The sequence below is a fragment of the Camarhynchus parvulus genome, chromosome 17, assembly GCF_901933205.1.
Source record: "Camarhynchus parvulus chromosome 17, STF_HiC, whole genome shotgun sequence".
Classification (NCBI taxonomy): domain Eukaryota; kingdom Metazoa; phylum Chordata; class Aves; order Passeriformes; family Thraupidae; genus Camarhynchus; species Camarhynchus parvulus.
Window position 1 is genome coordinate 6,040,888 of NC_044587.1, and position 19,906 is coordinate 6,060,793.

Here is a 19,906-nt window from a genome sequence, read left to right on the forward strand (position 1 = left end):
ACGTGGAGCAAGGGCCATGGAGAGGGGAAACACCAGCAGCTGGAGATCTGCTCCTTTGTGCAGGGAGTTACTGCGACCTGAGCACAGAAAGACACGAGTCTGATTCCTCTTGGCTTGGGGATGGAGCTGAATTCCTGTGGATGCAGGCAAAGCACATCCTCAGCCCCATGCTGGCTGGTCCAGCCCCTGGCACAGGGCACGTGGTGTCTGGGAAGGACGTGCTGGTGGCATGGGGGTCCTGGCACGGGCTGGCACAGGCAAGGCTGCAGCTTTGAGGGGTTGTGTGAGAGGCTGTGTGGTGAAGGAGGCGCCTCTGCCTCAGGCACAGGGTGAGCAGAGTGCACATGCATGGGAGTTACAGCAGTTGTCTCATCCAAGGGGAAATGAGATGGCCAAACCCCCTGAACTTACCTTTTCCCCCTTTGGCCCTGGTGGTCCAATTGGCCCTGGTGGTCCTGCATGTCCCTGTGGAGAGCAGACAGCACGTGAGGGCCAGGAAAGAGCTGTGGGACTGAAAGCCCTCCCTGGTTCCCTGATCTCACAAGCCCTGGGTGGTGCATGCCAGCTTTGGAGGGACACGTGGGGCACACGGGCAGAGATGAACCAAATGCAGGTGGTGCAAATGGGGACCTGACAGAGAACTAAACTTGAGGTCAGAAATAAATCACAGTTTAAGAACAATTTGCATCCTGGAGCGGCAGTTTTGCTGTGTTTAAGAACAGATAAAAGCTGGGAGGTGAAAATAAAACCCTTACCTGGTAACCCTTTAAGCCTGGGTCCCCTTGAGCACCCATCCTTCCTGGAGCTCCCTGGAGAGGCAAAGACAGAGGGACTGAGAGAGCAGCCCGTGGTGTTGGCACGAGGGGAGGAGGCACTGGGCTGTGCAAGGCAAAGCTCTGCACACGTGGGAGCGTGGCCTGTCCTTCTCCTGGCCACCACTGAGCTCTGCTGTAGCCACCTGATGGCTTCTCCTTGGCTTCAACCTCTTACACATGGAGAGGGGTGTGCCAGGAGGCCTTTCCATGCCTTTGCCTGCCTGCAGCAACAGATTCTCCACCTCACTACCCAGATTTGCTGTCAGAAATGGCTGCATTTGTGTGCCCTTCACCTGCCCTCCTGCACGCCTCTGCATCCAAATATCCAAATCAGTGTTGTGCTAGGAAGCCCACCAGACTTCCACAGACCAGAATCACACCCTCAGCACAGTGAACAAAGGGGTTTAAATCAGATCATCACACTGAAGTGAGTCACAACATTTCCATATAATCCCATTTAGCATGGAATAAAGCCCTTTCCACAAGACAAAGACATGTCCACCCCAATAGACTGTTGCTCAGATATTGCTTTGCTTCCTTGTGAAATAATCCATGGAGGCTTTGCCAAAGACTGTTAAGGGAGGATATGTGGTGAGGCCACAATTTTTAGTGCAGGAAAACACTATCAGCAAAACCATCACTCCATCACTCATTGGCTACTGTTCTGAAGTATCACCACCATTCCTAGTGCATAAATAATTCCTGATTTTGCACTAAGCTCTATCAAATAGAGTGCAAGAAGTTTCCTACCCAGCCTGCAATGCATGAGAGGCACTTTTATGTACCACTGCTGTCTTGATGCATTTATCTCTTGAGCCTAAAGCAATTAAATATCTTCCCTCTCTGCCATACTGTGGCTGTTCTCTCTGGAAGCCTCACCTTCAGTACCCAGTTCAAACCCTTTCCCATGCTATATTTCTTCTTGCTCCAAGTGTTTTAGATAAGTAGATCAAGAGTGGGTGTAGAAACAGGGCAGAAATCCAAGGCAGAGTTCCTTATAACAACACAGCTTGACTTGGAAGCAGCTCTTGCCATGAGTGTGCAGTCTCAAAGGGGAAGATCTTAGCAAAAAATAGCTTATCAGCTCACTCAGCTGAGGAAAAATCCCCAATATTTCAGCAATTTCAGCCTATCTGGGGAATTGTGGAGAACTGCCTCCATGCAACGTGAGCTGGGCTCACGGGGCACCAACCCAGCCACCCCTATGGACTCTCCCCTGTGCTGCTTGGGACAAGGGTTAAGATGTTTTTGGCCAATTAAACCCATCTAACAGGATTTTTCAGTGTATTTTTCAGGCTCTGCGGGGCTCTGTGCCCCAGTCAGGCCCGTCCCACCAGTGCCAGGTTTCTGTGGGTTGTGTTCAGCCGTTTGCAGAGCTCTTCTCACCATCGGTCCCAGGGTACCTCGGGATCCTTTGGGGCCTTGGTTCCCCTTCGGCCCCTGCTTCCCTGGGGATCCCATCTCTCCAAGCTGCCCCTGGTAGCCTTTGCTGCCCTGCAGAGCAAAGGCACTGACATCAGCGTGGGACAAAACTTCTGCAGGAAAACGTCAGAGACAAGGAATGGAAGGGAGAACCACAGGCTGTGAAGTTATCAAGGAGAGATGTTCCTACCTTCTGGCCAGGCTTGCCCTTTTCCCCCTGTTTTCCTGGTTTCCCTTCTGGTCCCTGGAAGGGAAAAAAAAAAAAAGGCTGTTGGAATGGGAAAGCAAAGGAGTCACATCCCAACCAGCCACTCCCAAGCTGTCTCCCTGGCACACACAAACCTGAGAGCATCCTCACCCACACACGGGGCCAACAAGGAGGCCAGGAGGTTGTGCAGGTCAGATCACAATCCACAGGTGCTACAGATGGAGGAAAACTCATTGCTTAAAGGTGGAAAGCTCTTTGTGCTCAAATGGCTATGGGGCAGCACAGCTGAAAGGTGACACTGTGATAATTTTGATGATGATGACTTTGAGGTGACACCTTGAAGATAGGTGGGTCATGGAAAACTGTGTCCATCGGCCTCCAAGGGTGCAAAAGAAGGATCTCCAGACGTGCACCTACCCAGCCTCTGCTAGAGAATGGGCTGAAATGTGGAAAACACATTTACCCTGATTCCCACAAAAGGTTTCCTCTGGTTTGCCCCTGAACCAGTAGGTATCAATACTTTTGATAGGCACTAACTTAGGTATCAACAATTTTTATATAGTTTGAGGACCCTAACAATAGAACCATTGATTCCACAGCATTTCTCTTTATTTTTTACCTTGTGAAAAAAAGCAATGGTTTCATTCTCTGTGCACCTACCACACACAGCCTCCTGCTCCCAGTGAAACCCCCTCCCTCTATTTGTGTTATTACTGCCACACACAGAAACCACAATCTACTGATCAGGCTTCTAGAAATGCAGTGGGATGCAAAACTTGGGGTGGGAGCCATGGCAAGCAGAGGCAGGAATGCTGAACTGCTTTCAGAACCCAGTGTGGGTGCAGAACCTGCAGCCCCTCCTTGCACCCACACCACAGGCATGTGCTACCATGAGCAGCTAAATACAGCAGCCTCTCCTTAGGGACCTCAGGGAACTCATTTTTTCCAGTGTTTGACCCTGTTGGCTGCAAGGGAGACAGAATATTTTTGAATTTGACAGAAAGAAGCAAAAAGTATAAGTGAAGAAAATAACTCATGCTTTTTGGCAATTGTTACAAACTTTTCAACAGCATCTCCACACCAGCACCACCTCTCTCCCTCTGCTCCCCTCCTCCCAGCTAAGAAGGTATAATTTTCACCATGGTTGGTGTTGCAGTCTCAGCTGAATAAAAGCAACTTATAAAGTGAGACATATCGGGGGGTTTTCACTCTGATCTGAAACATGGGCCTCAGAAGTGCCTGCTCTGAACACAAAGGAGCAATTCAGCCTCATTCCAACCCTAAAGGATTGTGCCAGTTCACTTCCCCAGAGGGAATAGCTCCATTTTACCTAAGTCAAACATTTCAGGAGTCCACCTTGCCAACACCATTAGGCTTCACAAAGCACAGGTCCCTGCAGAGGAGCACATGAGCCTTGTTCTGTGTCTCTTCCATACTGCTCAGGGTTGGTTTTTTTTTTTTGTGTGCGCTATTTTTTGCTGCCACTTTCCAAGAGATCACTTTTGGAGCCGCTTTCCCACAGATGCCGAGCAGCTGCAGCAGAGGAGGGGTGCCAAGCCTCCAGCATCACCCACAAGATTTACACTTCTGACAGGAGCACAGAGAATGAAAGCACTGATTTCACTGATGAAAGCATCAGAAATGGCCAGAACCTTCCAGCTCCACAGCAGCTCACTGTGGGACCTGGTACTCAGCACCTGAGTTACTCCACAGCCCCTGCTCTGCTGGAGTGCCCTGGCACATCATGGCTTAAAAATCTGGAGAGGGAATGGTGGAATCAGTCAAAAAGCCTTACTGTCAAAACAAGATGTGACTGAATAACGAGACAATTGGGGTTTTTAATCAGTTGCATAGTGTTTTTTCTATCAGTCTCCCTGGACTTGTGGAAGCACAAGCAGTAGATGCTTCCTGCAGATGGGACAAGCCCATTTTAAGCTAGATCTGTTTCTAAGCAGTGATGGCCAAGGCCTTGGTCTGCTCCAGCAGAGCAGTTTTGCACATTCAGATGTGCTCCTGGATCTGTGTGCTGTGGCAGCTCATGAAACAAAGATTGCCATGCAAAGGCTCCATCCCCAGGCTGAGAAAGTGTTATATTGTCTGTAAAAAATGCAGATAGCAGGACATTGGTGAGACACACTCTTTATCATTGGGCAGAGCAGGTGGACCCTGTTCATGGGGAGGTCATGAGGATCTCACAGCTACTTCAGAAGAGTCTGAGGTACAGCCTGGCTCCCTCCACCAGGATACATCTCCCAGGGAAGTTTCATGATTGAAACTTGAATTCTACCCTGCATTGGAAAATGTCTTTGTTTTTCGAGAAGACAAGTTTAGGCTTTAAACTTTCCCATCTGAGAAACAAAATTTCCACACTGCTCCTGAAATCTGCCAGCATTCAAGTTCCTGCTTGCACTCGCCATCGTGGAGTACAGATAGAATCATCTGGGAGAGGGTAAACAATAAAAACCAAACTTTGACAGCCCAAGTCCTGCTCACAAAACTGAGCTCAATCCACCGTGAGACTGTGCTGTGTACAAACAGCTTCTCAGACTTTCTCAGGCCTCCTTCAGCTTGTCTTTTCCCTTGCTGGTGGGTGTGAACAGAGATATGGGCTCCAACAAACTCCTTGTACCATCTTCCCCTTATGACACATCGGCCTCAGGGAGCAGGGATGTTCATCTTCTCCAGAAGGTTCTCTGGGTCCTCCAGCTGGGGTGCAGCTCTCTCTCCATTGCTGAAGGAAAAAAAAAAAACCATTGGCAGCATCACCAGCTCCTGTCAGGGCCAGTGAGAGGAGCTGTCACTCGCAGGAAGCCATGGAGACCTCGTTCCAATCCTCCCTTGCTGTTCTTGACTCTCATCCACTGGTTAAAAGCTTGGTTGGTGTATAAAATGGGTCAAACCACGCTGGTGACGCCACGGGCAGAGACGTGGCTCAGATTCTGAGTTCCTGAGTCACCTCCTCGAGAGGAACGAGCTCTATCAGTCAGGGACATTTCCCTGCTCTCCCAGCACGCTTTCTAGGACTTTGGCCAGCAAGCTCTGCTGGTGAGTGGGAAGCCTACCATGTGTCTGATTTTCCTGGATATGCTTTCTCCAACTGCGCAGGAATTCTGCCCAGATGAATTTAGAGGCAGTTCAGCACTTGTCTGAGGTTCCCAGATATGTGATATCTCTACTTGTGATGATCCAGATGTGGTTGCTGTTGCAATCCCAGATGTTCCCAGGGCACATACGCAGGGGTTTGCACAGTTCCCAGAAATCACTGCACTGCCCCACTCCACACATTTCACAGGGAAGGAAAAACCCAGCAACAACTTTGGTAGCCTGCAAAAATCCTCCCATCCTTTTTCTCTTCATTCTTCTGACTCATCTGTCCAGGGATTAAAAAAAATCAGGGCCAGAAAAGGGAGAAAAAAAAGAAAGGATAAAAATAAATATCAATGAGATGGTATCTTCATCCAGGCTCTCCCCAAAGTACAATGGGAATGCAGCACCTTTTGGTACCTCTTCTACTGCAGTGTGAAGTTCCTCAGGTTCCTAAGATTTCTTCTCTCTTTAGCAGAGATAGGAGTGAGGGCAGAAGATGTACAAAAGCCTGCACATCAAAATAATGAAACCCAAATTCCCTTTGCTGGACTCACATCAGCTGGGTCACTGTGCCAAGGCACTGAACACTTGGTGCTTTTGTTCCCAAGGTTTGTACACATTTTGTTGTAGGCCTTGGGTTACTGGTTTGCTGAGAAAATATATCTTCTTTCCAAGCTTCTTCCATCAATGGGACTATTTTTAAATGGTGATTTCTCTTTATATGCTGCAGTCTTCACTAGAGAAGCATATCAGTACCTCCAGATGATGATGGTATTTGTGACCAGAGACTGTGGAAAGCAGCAGTTTTAATAAGTCACATGCCTTCAGCTATGCCAAAATATCCAAGGAAAGAAAAAAAAATTATAGTCTTAGGTCTAGCATGTTTAAAATTTCATTGTCATCTTCAGTAAGGACGCAGATTTACAAGGATTTTTTTTTAGTATATCCTTAGATATTCCCCTAAGGGAAAGAAGAATGGTTTATTTTCCAATGCAAATTGGTTAATTTTTAAAGAAAAAGAAAAAGAGACTTCCAGCTGCTGATGGCCTTGACAGAAAAGTCAGATCTATTGCCCAGCACAACAGCAACGTTTAGTGGGAGCAAATAGATGAGCAGCTCAGCTTTAAATTCTCCAGACATCAACAGTTGAAATCTATGTTCCGACAACAGCATCCAGAAAAACAAAACAAGGAAGTTGAATGAACTGCAGAGAGATATGCCCTGAGCAGAGCCAGACAACAAACAGGGCTCAAATCCTGACCCAAGCTTCCCCACAGCCAGTGATGCTCTGGCTGCAGGCAATGGGTCGGGGAAGTGGTAACAGAGATGTGACTCACCATCCTGCTCTGGCTCTTGGCATTCCAGAGGGCAAATGTGTTCCTGCCTTCCTTGCAGCACAGGAAGGAAGCTCTCAGGGCACAGAACTGCTGTGAGAGCTTCCCCAAGCTTGCCTCAGGTTGCTTCAGGACTGCTCAGGACTGCTGTGGAGCAGGAGCATATTTTCAAACTTTTTTTGGTGTGTCATTGAGTCAAGGTCTGAGGTCACTCCTCCCTCCCAAAAAAAGGGCAGGAAGAAACAGAACCACCAGAATACAGCTACTGAGCAAAGGAAAAATGTGACATGGTGACAGGAAAAAAAAAAAAGATAAGATAGTTTGAGGCACTGGATGTAAAAAGGGCAGGAAAACTAAAAGCAGCAATAAAGGTAGGAAGCATGAACCATAGGATGACCATGCCCATATCGTCCAGGCCCAGCCAGTGAGCTCATTTAAAGGGAAATGAAAAAGCCCCATATAATTTCCTACTGCTCAGCAATGTCTCCATATGAGAACCTCTACTTAATAAACTTTGATGGAGAGAAGCCTCCCCCCATGGAGGACAGTTCACAAGCACTCAGGAAATTAGTGGGATTATTTAGGCCGGGCATTTGAAGACATAAATGTTTTGGATTTATAAGAAACACATTTCATAATCACTCTGCCTAGCAGTAGTCTGGAAGGGGAGGAGACAGGGCAGCAGCTCCTGAATGAGTATGGGGAAAGAAGAAAGACTCAACTGTTCTCGAGAAGAAAGACCTGATTGTGCTGTGAGCTTCAGAGGGTTTCACTGGGAGCACTGGGAAGTAATGGGCTCTTGGCCTGCCTGTGGAAACCCGAGTGGGGAGTGCAGGTAGAGCAGGCTGTGCTCAAAGAAACAGCAAATTGGGGAAATCCTACAAAAAGGTCTTGGATGGCAAGGCTGCAGCCAGAGTCGCTGTGACTTTCAGCTGAGCTCCTCGGCTTAAAATGGGAATCCAACCCAAAGTTGTGTATCCTGAACTCTCTGCTTAAGAGCAAACTCTTATCTGCATGCAGCTGTTGAGCTGAAACTTGCTGCTTTCAGTTTTGTGGAGGAGGAGGAGGAGGAGGTCTATTTAACTTGATTTTTCTGAGCAGCCACAGTGTAAGGCAGCAAAGAGTCATGCACAGAGCAGTGCTGTGTGCTCTGAGCTGCTCTGGCTCAGTCTGAGAGCCCTGAACTGCCACTAATTTGCTGTTTCTGGGATAATCCTTTTTCCCCTCACTCTCATTGCCTCTCCTTCCTCATCTCTAAGAAAGCACAGGAGACAAGATGCCACCGAATTATTGATGGATGAGTGGAAAGTGTAGGAAAAGTGCAAGGTCCCATCCCCACTGAGCTGTGAAGCTTTCATACACAATGAAACCAAAATGCTCCAAAAAATTAGTGTTGGAATCTGACAATGGGAAAGAAAAGAACAGAGAGAGCACCTGGACAGCACAGCTCTGACTGACACTCCCCCAAACACTAAGGGTTAATATCTTCCTTTTGAAGGACACAGATGCCCTGGGGTTGTGGAAGAGGAGGGGAATGAAATCCTCTCTTGCAATAAGGAGGGGAATCTTGGAGCAACTGCCCAAAAAGTGTGTCTCCTTCGTCTGAGTCAGGAAAGAAACTGTGCCAAGCCAATGGGATTTATTTCAACTTCTGGCTCCTTTTGACTCCTATTAACTCTAAACTAAGACCAGCTGGGATCAGGCTGCCTTCCCCAGCAGCAGAGCCTGCGAGGGCCAAATGGCCCCTCAGCTGCTGGAGAGCAGCCTCAGTTGCTGCAAGCAGCAGTTCCCTGGGGATTGGGAAAGCTCTGTGATTCCCTGCAGGATGCTCAGGGCTCACAGGCAACCCTGCTCTGCTGCAAAGGTGTCAGTGGATTTGCTGGGCTGAGTCACAGACAGCATAATGGCAAAAAAGGGGGAAAAGGCCCCACACAACATCACCCAAACAAGAAAATCCAGCATGTAGCTCTGCATGAAGTGGGATGTTCAGGAAAGGCTGACCCTGGGGCCACCAGCTGATTGTCAAAGCAAGGGGAGAATCTGATTGCAGCTGTGGGCAGGGGTGCCCAGGGATGCTCACTTGGATCCAGGAGGGGAAGCAGAGAGACCCCGACCTGCAGCTCCACAGAGAGGCACTGCCCTGACTCTTGGTCTCAAACTCTTCAAGGCAGAGGTTTTCAGCATATCTGACTGCATTTCTGAGCAACTTCATTCACCTTTGGTTTTTGATGCAGCACAAATACCTGCTTATGGCTTTCCTGCTTGTTGGTCTGCATGAGCAATGATACTCCAGGGCTGTAACTCAAGGACACACACCAAGTGCAAACACCTTCAGGCCTGGAAAATGGGCTCCAGGATAGGAGCTGGTCCCCTCATACAGCAGCTACTGGAAAGGACAGGCTGTAGGGCAGGGGGATGGCCTGCTGTGACCCCCTCTGCCACCAACTGACCTCCTGCATCACTCTGGACCCCTTTACTGTCCTGTGCATCTGCTTCTAACACATTATTCAAGGCAGGATTTGGAGTAACACCACAAATTTCTTAAGATTTAGGGTGTGAGGACCTCACTGGTACCACTGACACACTGCCCTCCCCTGCACACCCAGCCTGGTGTTCTCCATTCCTTCCTCTGCTCTGTCAGAGGGTGACCCCACACTCTCTACTGGGGGATTTTAAGAAATTTCATTCAAGTAATTACTCCACAGACAGCCCATGGTCCAGGGCACAAAAATCAGCTTTTCCAGGAAACAACAGCTCAGTACATTATCAAAAAAACCATATACAATTTCTGCATGGAGAGCAGAGATTAAAACCAGGGGTGACTCCTGGATTGTCCTCAGTGTTTTCAGGGAGCTGGATGCCATGGAAGTGGTGCTGCCAGCTGTGGCTGAGCTCATGTGCATGCAGAGAATGGCTGGATTCAGCAGCAGCAGCAGAGCGAGGGGCTTTGTTGCAAAAAAGCCTTTGAATCATGTTTTCAGCGGCAGGAAACAGAAAAGAACAAAGAGCAAAAACCACTCTGGGACAAATTCTGCTGTAAGTGATGTTTGGACAGCATTGTACAAGAGCAATGTGTCGCATGAGAAGATGCTCCTGCTCTGCCCTGGCACTGCAGAGCTCAGAGAGCAGCCTGGCATTGCAGCTCTGCCAGCTCAGAGCAGAAGGTCCATCCTGGCCAGCAAGCCATCCTTCCACTTTGGGGTTGTAGCTTGTAGATGAGAGAGGGACAGAAATGGGTGGGAAGGATCCTCAGGACACCATGCACAGCATAGAGCCAAGAGCCACGAGTTCACTCCACGCTCGGCACTGGGCTGGAGAGTGGCTGGATCTTGTGAGTTCCCTCAAAAAACCTTCTCAGCTCTCCAGCCCAGCCCAGCCCTGTCAGTCCACCCTCCTGAAGAGCAAATGAAAGGACTTTGGATCTTGTTGCACCAGAGCAAAAGGATTTACAGCCCTTCAAGCTCTTCTGGGCTGATGGTGCACATCTGCATGCCACAACAGGGCCGGCAAAGGCAGCAAGATCTGCTCTGATGTAATTGTTTACGGCAATTCAGAGCACTGGAGTGTCTGGCTCGAAGCTTTCTGAGTCTTGACATGGCTCGAATGACACTGCAGATAGGATTTCAGGTTAAAACTGAAGTGGAAAGAACTCAACTCCCAGTTTTGCTGAACAATGAGGGAATTTCTTGTTTCAGAGCATGTTGTATTTCAGTACTTCCAGGCTCTCCAATTGCTTTCCTGGAACTGTAAACCCCTTGCTATCAGATGTCTGCCGTGTATGGCAACCAGCACATTACACAAACCACAGTGCAGAGCCACAGAGCACAGCTGGAAACTCATCACCTCCCTCCTCCAACTGGCCTGGGCCTTCCTCAGCCACTGCTGCATCTGTCATCCTCCCAGGGAAGGGCTGCAATGCCACATTTGCTGTCGCTGCAGAGGAGAAGCAGAGGAAGGAAGCACTTTTTGGAGGAAGAGGTTGTTCTCAGGGCAGGTTGTTGGTGGCACACCAGTGACCTCAGCCTCTTTTACCATGCTCTGAAGCCATGAGCAGCTCTGATGGGCAGTCAGATCCTTTGTGAGTGCAGGTTGCTCTCCAGGGATGTTCTCTGGGTGTTTCAGGCTCTGTGACACTATTCCATCACAGCCTTACAGATGAGCAGATAAATGATCTTTTTATTTTGGCAAACCACACCACGACACTTGCACTGCTGAGGGATGCCTTGCCAGAGTTCATCAGGCTCTTGTGCTTTCCAGTGTCCCCACACAGTGAGGAGAATATCCTCATTCTTCCTTGCCCATGCAAAAGTTCTGGATTTCCAGCCAGTTTCTCTGAATGCAGGTGCCCAAACAGTCCCTGGTGCTCTGCAAGGGGAAGGGATTTTCAGCCTTTTGTTGCTCAAACCATGTTCAGATAGCAAATGGCCATGTTCAGAGGAGAATCAAGATCAAGTGAAGGCAGTGAGTTTGTGTTAGAAGACAGAAACCACTGGGAGGAGATAATTCATGGACAAGCAGCTCAGGAAAGGTGCACATCTCTGGAAATTCCAACTGCATCTTGCACTGGGGCTCTGATTTCTCTCTTATGGCCACGGGGACAACTGGCCCATTCCTCCACTGAGCAGGAACTGGGGCTGAAAGGAGCAGTGTGAACTTGGACAAAGTGACCAAAAGATAGAGGATACTCATTTATCTCAGCTCCAGCTGCCTCAAGCCCTGCCAGCCACAGCTGTGAAGCTCATGGACCATCTCAGCTGCCAGGTTTGTTTGCTGAAATCCACTGGCGTTGAAACACGTACAAACCACCCCTGGAGACTCAACTGGGGCCTCCCTGCCGCTTTTTGTTTGAGACTCAAAACCACAGTGGAAACTGGTTTTCAGATATGTTAATGCTGGAAATGGCTGAGCCAAGTGAGAGCTAAAGAGCTCTGAAAAACCTTTCCTGAGCACTGAGGGAAGTTTGGTTGTGCTCAGGCAGACATGTGCTATCAGCATCAGGATGAGCCTCTGGAAAATGAAGCCTTGCTCAGGAAAGCCAGATGTGCCTGTGCTGAGCCCACTGATCACCAGGTGAGTGTCTCTCTTGTGCAGGACCCAAAAAAGCAGCTCAGACCCAGCTTCCTCCAGCTCTCAAAGGTGCTCTGGGGTACATCCCTTCATCTGCCATCTCCAGGGAGCTCCAGGACTGCAGAGCCTCTAATCTCCTACCATCCTTCATGCTGGCCTGTTGCCACATTCGGTGTGAGCTGATGGTGCCAAATTCCCCAGCTCCTCTGCCTGCTCTGCCAGCACCAACCTCTGCTGCAGCCAGGATACACAAATCAGGCTGAAAATGTACCAGCAGTGAAGTCAGATCCTTTCAGAGCAATCTGGCACCTCATTTCCTACATCTGTCACAAGGACACTTGATAGTGAAGTGTCACATTCCTGTAGACATAAGCAAAATAAAGATTAAGACTAAACATTTCCTTGGCATTAAGGACAAACCTTCAGGACATGGTGTGGCTGCAGAACCCTGTGATGAAAAGGGGTTTTTTAGAGGTTGTTGCTGTCCATGGAGGGCATATCCCTGTGGGTGCTCCCTCTGGAGTAACACAGGGACAAGCCAAGGTTTAGGAGAACATTTCATGTGTCCACAATTGCAGATGGGCATCAAGGTCCTCAAACTAACTTCCAGGAGCAGAAGATGAGCTTCACACCCCAAATGGAGCTCAGCTGGTTGGCACAGGTAACTGCACAGATCCTTGTGTGTGCATCTCTCCTAAGGGCATGGAAACATCAACACCTTCCCTGTGCCCTTTGGAGCTGAGCAGGATATCCCAACAGATACTGGAGCTGAGGAAAAGCCCAGGAGAGCATCACTGGATCCAGGCAGGAATGTGGTGAAGCACAGATGCCAGGAGAGGCCAAATGGAGATGCAATAGCCAAAGATGAAGTTCTTAACACCATCTAAAGTGATTACTGGACATCATAACACTGTCACATCAGAAGTGTTAGAACCATTCACAACAGGGTGGTGTGGAATCACCCAGTACCTGCACATCCAAACCCAACATGCTCCCTCTCCCTGCAATCCAAGCACCTCCAACACCTTCCCCAACCAATTTCTGTGCCACCACGCAAATCCTGGACAGGAGCTGGTCACTTTGATCTGCCCTTGCGTGAACAACCTTCACGACCTCTCCATGACAGATTTTTTGTTATCTTAGTCCAGCAGCCTCTGAGATTTCTGTGCATTGTGCAGTTTGTGGTGGCTTTTGCAGCATGTCCTCCAGGGGATGGCTTGGCTGGATATTCCAGCTCCTGACCCTCAGAGGGGCTTGCAGTTATCTCTGAGCTGTGAACCTTATCTTGACAGAAATCTAAGGAAGATCCCATTGATATTTCTACTCTCCAAGGGAATGTAGAATGAAATTCTCAGTAATGGGAAGAGGAAAATTATTTGTGCTCCTGTCAGAGGACTTCCATATTTAAATGACCTCAGTGAGCACAGGAGCACCAGGCTGTGTATTAGGTAACAGTGTCTGGGCAGGGCAGGCAGCTCTATCTGGAGACTGTGCAGGTCTGAAAGTCTGCCTGAGCTTAGGCACAAGGAAATACAAAGAAGTATATTAAAATAGTAGATGGAAATATAGCACTTTGCAGTAAAAAAAAAAAACCAAACAGAAAGGGAGTGATTATGAGCAGGAATCTTGGCTCTATTAACTGCCTTTTTTTTTTTTAATAAAACAGAAAACACCATCATGTTCCCAGGGACATGCTGGCAAACAGCAGGGACAGAGTCTGACAGAATCTGTATTTTATGCTTTATAACTTAATATGGCTTTTGCATGATTTTAGTATTTTTATTGGTTCTTAAAACATACACAAAATGAACACGTGAAGCAGCCAGAAGTACAGCACATGGAGGCCACTGCCCAGCTGTGCCAGCCTGCAGCTGGGAAGGAGCTGGGCTGCTGGGGACCACCCTTGCCTGTGGCATGATCCCAATCCTGAAAGGGCTCCCTGTTGGGGACAGGGGCCTGTGGCCAAGGGTGCCCTTATTTGGGGCAGGACTACAGGCTGCTTCTGCACATTTATGGTGCTGCACTACAGTATTAAGCCAATGTTTCCACTTTCTAGTTGAGTCAGTGCTCAAATCCCAACCTCAGCCCAAAAATAACATAAATCCATCTCTTTTGCTGCTTCCATCCCCTCACACCCTTCTCCCTGCCCTCCTTTTAGCCAGCCACAACAGCACCAAGAGGAAAATCAACGTTTCACCACAGAGCATCCACCCAGGGCTCTGTGGTACCTGCTGGCCCTGCTGCTTCACACCCAGCCCAGGCTGGGATTTCAGAGCTGCTTTTACCCTTGGGCTTCTTGTTCCTTCTCCACAGATGTGTGGGGTTGGAGCTGGTGTGTTCCCCAGCTGCATGAGGGGCAAGGCCACAGGGGAGCAGTGCATCCCACTGAGCTGGGCTGCCCCTCTGCTCTGTGAACCTTGCTGCTGATAACTCTGATCCAAGACAACAATCACAATGAATACACCATGTCAGCAACCTGACAAACTCCACATTTCAAGCAGAAAGGCCTGACTTGCAGAGCAGCCCACTGGGGCACTGGGAAGAGCATTTTTTCACTTGGCACTGCTTTGCTTCCTCTCATCTCAGAGCCAGAATCAAACTTTTTCTTTCTACAGCACCAAGATCAGACCTCCAAAACCCAGACAGGCCCAGGATATTCACTGGGGATTCAGGAGTCATATCCTGCTGATTTCTTCTAGTTGTTTTCTATATTTAATGGGGAAATCCCCAGAAGCAAGCAAGTAACCATCAGAGAAGGCACGAGGTGGCCAATTCCAAGCTCCAGGCCCAAGCCAGCTGTGGGAACCAGGGAAAAACCAGCCTCTCTCAGTCCTCTGGACCTCCCCCCCTAATACATCTTACAGAAGTGTGGGAGGGAGGCACATCCCTCATTTCTCAATCAGATCAGATTCCCATTCTCAAGTGTGAATCCTAGCTGAAAGACCAAACCCTCTCCTGGACATATTTTGTCATGAAAAACAGCACACTTTACCATGATGTTTAGGACAAGTTACATCTCAGGGGAGCTGCTGCCCTGAGCAGTGGCCTGGGTCACAAACCCATCAGAGCAGGAGCCCAGGGGTGCCCAGGGCTGGCTCACAGACTCACTCGGACACCTGGGATGCCGGGATATCCAGGAGCTCCTTCCTTCCCCTTCAGCCCTTCACTGCCCTTCTCTCCTTTCTCTCCTTCTGGGCCTTGCTCGCCTTTGTCTCCCTGTGGAAGAGAGGAGGGTGGGAGGTTTTTGTATCCACACAACACGTGGGTGCAAAGGTCCTGTGAGGGAAAACCCCACCACATGATTAATATTTCAGGAGTCTGAGAGGAAAAGAGCCTGCAAGGAAAGGGATGAATGAGGATGAGTCATAATACACTTGACATTTAAAAAAAGGAGCAAACCCAGGTTTCTTTTCTTTAAAATCTCTTGGCTGAAGGAGAAAGAACTCCCCCATTACACAGAGTAACCTGAACCCCTTTGCTTCTCCTGAACCTCCCACGTGAATGAGGCAGGCAGACAAGATGTGAAAGTCTCCCTTGCCTCAGAAGCCCTGAGCTTGGGATACTGAAAGACTTTTAATGGGATGGGTTTGTCTGGAACAGCTGCTCAGCTCCTGCTGCCAAACAGAAATCAGCCCAGGGCTCCAATAAACACTCTGTGAAACTGTGTCACTGTGCCCTGTAAAGCATCCACGGCCTGAGCAGTGGGTATGCTGTCAAATCACTGCTCTGACAATTGCAGAATCACAGAATCAAAGAATCATTTGGGTTGGAAAAGATGTTTAAGATGAATTAATCCAAACTTCAACCCAGCACTGACAAGGCCACCACTGAACCATGTCCCCAAGTGCCACTTGTAGGGACAGTGACTCCACCACTTCCTGTTATAATGCCTGGCCACCCTTTCAGTGAAAAAAATTTTCCAATACCCATTTAAAGCTCCCCTAGTGAAACCAGTCATTGAAATTTATGAAAAAATCTGGCAGATAATAAAATTTCAGTATTTGGCAAGATCAACCAACTGGAACACAGACCAGAAGTATTATAATAGAATGTAAGAAGTAGATTTATAGCTGCTTTTCTTTTATCAAAATAAAAAAATATTGTAAATATTTTGTATTATTCAGTACTACCACTCAAAATCATAGGGAGAAAATGATAAAGGCCAGTTTTATACTGAGAGCAACATGTGCAGCCAAGCAGCCTTGAACTGAACCATTTTCCTCTTGCACCTGTGCTGGGAGAGCTCAACAAGATCCCATCTGGTTAAAGAGCACAGACACATCTGCTGAAGTGTCCAGAGACACATTTGGGGTGGAAAGAGCTGGTTTGGTTCAAGAGCTCCTGGGCACAGCCAGCACTGCAAGAGAATACAGAAGCCTTGATTGTCCTCAAGGAAGAGATTTTTGGTCCAACATTCAGAGATAAGCAGAAGCACAGACACATGGCAAATAGTTTAACTAGAAAGAAGCAATAAAGTGCATTGTTGTGGGATGGGCTGCTCTTTCTTTCCATGGAACAAAATTGTTGGCCTGTTTGGAAAGGCTGGCTGTGCAGGACAGGAATCAGAGCCCTGTTCCAAAGGCAAGGTAGCAAACTCACAGCAGTGAGAGGCAGAGCAAACCCTGAGTGAGATCCTGGGGCTCTGCCAAGGCAAGGGGATCTGGTTTCTTTACTCTCTAACATTGTTCTGGTCAGTGGTGCAGGAGAGAGTGATGGACAATCCTTGATTTCCCTTGCCAGGCCCAGGAATTCCTGATTAGTTGGAAATTTGATCTGTAAAGACTCAAATAAAACAGACAAATTGTTGGAAACCAGATTTTGAAGAACTTGACCTTTTTGGAGATCTGATCAGATGCCAAAAAACGTGGGCAGAGGAGTGAAACAGGAGGGGTTTGTTATGTGTGCTCGCAGAAAAAAATCCTTAGAGATTGCAGGGCAAAGGTTTATTCCACAGAGGACCCAGTAATCCCCTCAGCCTCACGCTGGCTCTGGGAATCACAGGGACCTGAGTGCACAGAGCTGGAGCTCCATGGAGGGAGGCTTACCTTGATCCCATCTGGCCCGAGCTGCCCGCTGTCCCCTTCCAGCCCAGGCTCTCCCTGTGGACAGAACAAACACCATAAGGCTGTGCCTAAAAGTGCTTTTCCCAGCAGTGATGGGAGCCCAGCCCTGCACTCTTACATGTCCCATCTCATACCCTGATGCTGAACAAGGAGCAGGAGCAGGAATTCAGCCTCCTGCTCTATTCTGAGCCAGTTTCTCCTCCATGGACCTGCTATGGGAAAAGGAGCTCAGGCTGAATTCATTTAAGCTGGGCCTTCCTCCTCCTGCTCCAACAACTGACCTCAGTCCTGGGAAGGGACACAGCCCCTGCCAGCCTCAATCCATGCATTCATCCCCCTGCCATGCCCACACAGTGTGTGCAGTGTTTCCCTGCTGAGCTGCCTCTGCTCCAGCCTGCACAGCCCCTGGCCAACAGGAGGGGTCTGTTCCCCCCTGTGCTCCCACACTGCCCCTTTCACACTCACTGGGGCATCTCAGGGGCTCACAGGCACTGCTGGGCTCGGGCTGATGGGCTCTGGGGGGAAGGTGCTTCCCCCAGGGGCTGGTCTCAAATCTCAGCTGCTCACAGTGACTCTGACATAGGTACAAGACTCTTTTCCCCAGCCTGGCTGTTGAAGAAGGAGTCGGGATTCTTCTGTTCTCGTTCTCAAGGTTGTTTATTGTTTCTTATCTATAAAATTCTTCCTCCTGGCCTGCCGAGGTCTGTCTGGCAGGTCGGGTTGAGGCACACTGGTGTTGTCTTTTTATACTCAAAACTACACGTACCTTATTCACAATAACTTCCCAATACCCATCACCTATGTTAGACAATGAGCTTCTACTCTAAACCAATCTAAAAATGCCAACATCACCCAGAAGATGGAGGCTAGGAAGAAGAAGGAAAAAGGACAAGGTACACCCAAATTCCTCCATCTTGGGACCCAGAGCCCCATTCTAAAAACCTCAAAAATCTATTTTTCACCCTGTGATGAATTCACTATCATTCTACTTAAACTTTCATGGTTTGTAAATCCTCATATAAGGTTGGTAATTTTTTCCATGGGTCAAGATCAAAGGCACAGGGGTCTTGTGCTGTGTGCCAAGGTCTCTGAGCCCCCTGGGCAGGGGCTGGAGCCCTCCAGGGCAGCCAGAGGAATTCCCTGGGTTCCGACGGGCTGGGGTGCAGAGAACAGGGTCAGCCTGTCCAGGCTGTGGGACAGCAAGGGCAGAACCTCTGGGGAGCTGATGAGGCACAGGAGGTGGCCAGGAAATGATGAGGCACAGGAGGTGGTGGCCATACTCACTCTTTGGCCAATGAGACCTTGCTCTCCAGGGATCCCCAGCTGGCCAGGATCACCCTAAAAGGAAGGAAGCACAGACAGGGACACAAGCTGTTTTTACTGACACCGAGGGAGCGTGAAGTACTTCCCACCGCACTCCTAATTTTGTCTATTTCTTTCATTCTCCCACACAAACACCTTCAGCTGAGGTTTCAAAGGGGGCTCAAAGGCCCAGCACAGGGGCAGCAAAGAAGGACACATCTCACAGGCTCTGTTTCAATGATGCAAACGTGGACAGGACAGGTGTCACAGAGGGTCTGAGCTGCTTGAAGCTGCAGATCCAGAAGGAATTTTTGGCATGGTCCTTCACAGACAAGCAGCAGGGTGGGTGCAATGTGGTGTGGTGGCAGACATGGCCAGAGTGAGGGAGGAAAAAACCCAACAGCTCTTTTAGACCCAGTTCCAGAAGAACCAGAATCTTTGATAGCAGTTACATGAGTGAACAGAAGGAGCTGGCAAACAAGTGGATCTTGCCAATGTGGCACTGGGGTAGGATGGCCATGGGGCAGCTCTGTCCCAGGTGTGCCCATCCAAGCCACCTGCTCTGCATGGAGGAGAGCTCAGGAAATGCAGAACATTCAAGGGAAAAAGTTTGAGATATCCATAAACCATAAATTCCATTACCATAATAACCATAAACTCAAGGGAAAAAGGTTTGAGATATCCATAATAACCATAAATTCCATAACCACAATAACCATAAATTCCATAACCACAATATCTGTAAATTCCATAACCATAATAACCATAAATTCCATAACCATAATATCCATAAACTCAAGGGAAAAAAGTTTGAGATGTCCATGAACCTCATCCCCCGGCAAACTGCTCTGCACAGACCAGTCTTGGTCCAGCTCCTTCCAGCTTGGAGAGGAGCAACTTCCCAGTGAGGCCAGCAGGTCAGGGGGTGTCTGTGCAAATCATCATGTCCTGCTCCAAGGAGGGCCAGCCAGGAGCACTGGAGCTGAAACACTCCTGCAGTGTCAGGATGCCAAAGGCACGGTAGCTCCAGTGAAGTGTCAGAAGGTTTGCCAAGGAAAACATGGCAAGGGATGGGCAGGGGGGTGGGAGGGAAGAGCAGCACAGAGGAAATTGCATTTAATCCCCACATAGAGTTTGTTCAAAAGCTCTGCTCACACGAGCAAATGCTCAGAGCGAGTGGGTTAGGATGAAATAAAACCCTCTCTGAGCAGCCCAGCATTGGGATTTTACTCAAACAAAGAGATGGCTTTTATGTGGACAAGAAGGTGCATTCATGGTCTGCAGCAGGGCACCCTTCCCCCTTAACCATCAGAGCAGCTCAGTCCCCAGAGAGCTGAGCCTTGGAAACTGTGGCAAGACCTTGTCTGAGGGTATTTTTAAGTCTGAGACCTTCCTAAGACCCTTCTGGTTTTGAATTAGAGGCTGCCTGGACCTCTGAGCCTCAAGGACTCCTCTCTCCATTGAGATTTTGGATCTGCAAAGATCCAAAGATCTTCATTTTGCAAAGATCCAAAGAGCTTCATTTCCCAGGCCCTTCACAGCTCTTGAGGCACAAGATCCCTGGGATGGGGCATTGACAGCCTCTCCCTCAGGATGGGGCTGAGGAAT

At 48.8% G+C, this 19,906-nt stretch overlaps 1 protein-coding gene across 3 annotated transcripts in view; it reads right to left on the bottom strand.

Annotated features, from left to right (window-relative positions):
• LOC115910772 (collagen alpha-1(XXVII) chain-like) overlaps nucleotides 1–19,906 on the bottom strand; it is a 149,035-nt gene that overhangs the window by 22,595 nt on the left and 106,534 nt on the right. For all 3 annotated transcript variants that reach the window (XM_030961168.1, XM_030961167.1, XM_030961169.1), the window contains 7 exons: nucleotides 18,281–18,334; nucleotides 16,979–17,032; nucleotides 15,042–15,149; nucleotides 2,428–2,481; nucleotides 2,202–2,309; nucleotides 756–809; nucleotides 412–465 (listed from right to left, as the gene is read on the bottom strand). In XM_030961168.1, the coding sequence (XP_030817028.1) occupies nucleotides 412–465; nucleotides 756–809; nucleotides 2,202–2,309; nucleotides 2,428–2,481; nucleotides 15,042–15,149; nucleotides 16,979–17,032; nucleotides 18,281–18,334 (486 nt within the window). The remainder of the gene's footprint in view (nucleotides 1–411; nucleotides 466–755; nucleotides 810–2,201; nucleotides 2,310–2,427; nucleotides 2,482–15,041; nucleotides 15,150–16,978; nucleotides 17,033–18,280; nucleotides 18,335–19,906) is intronic.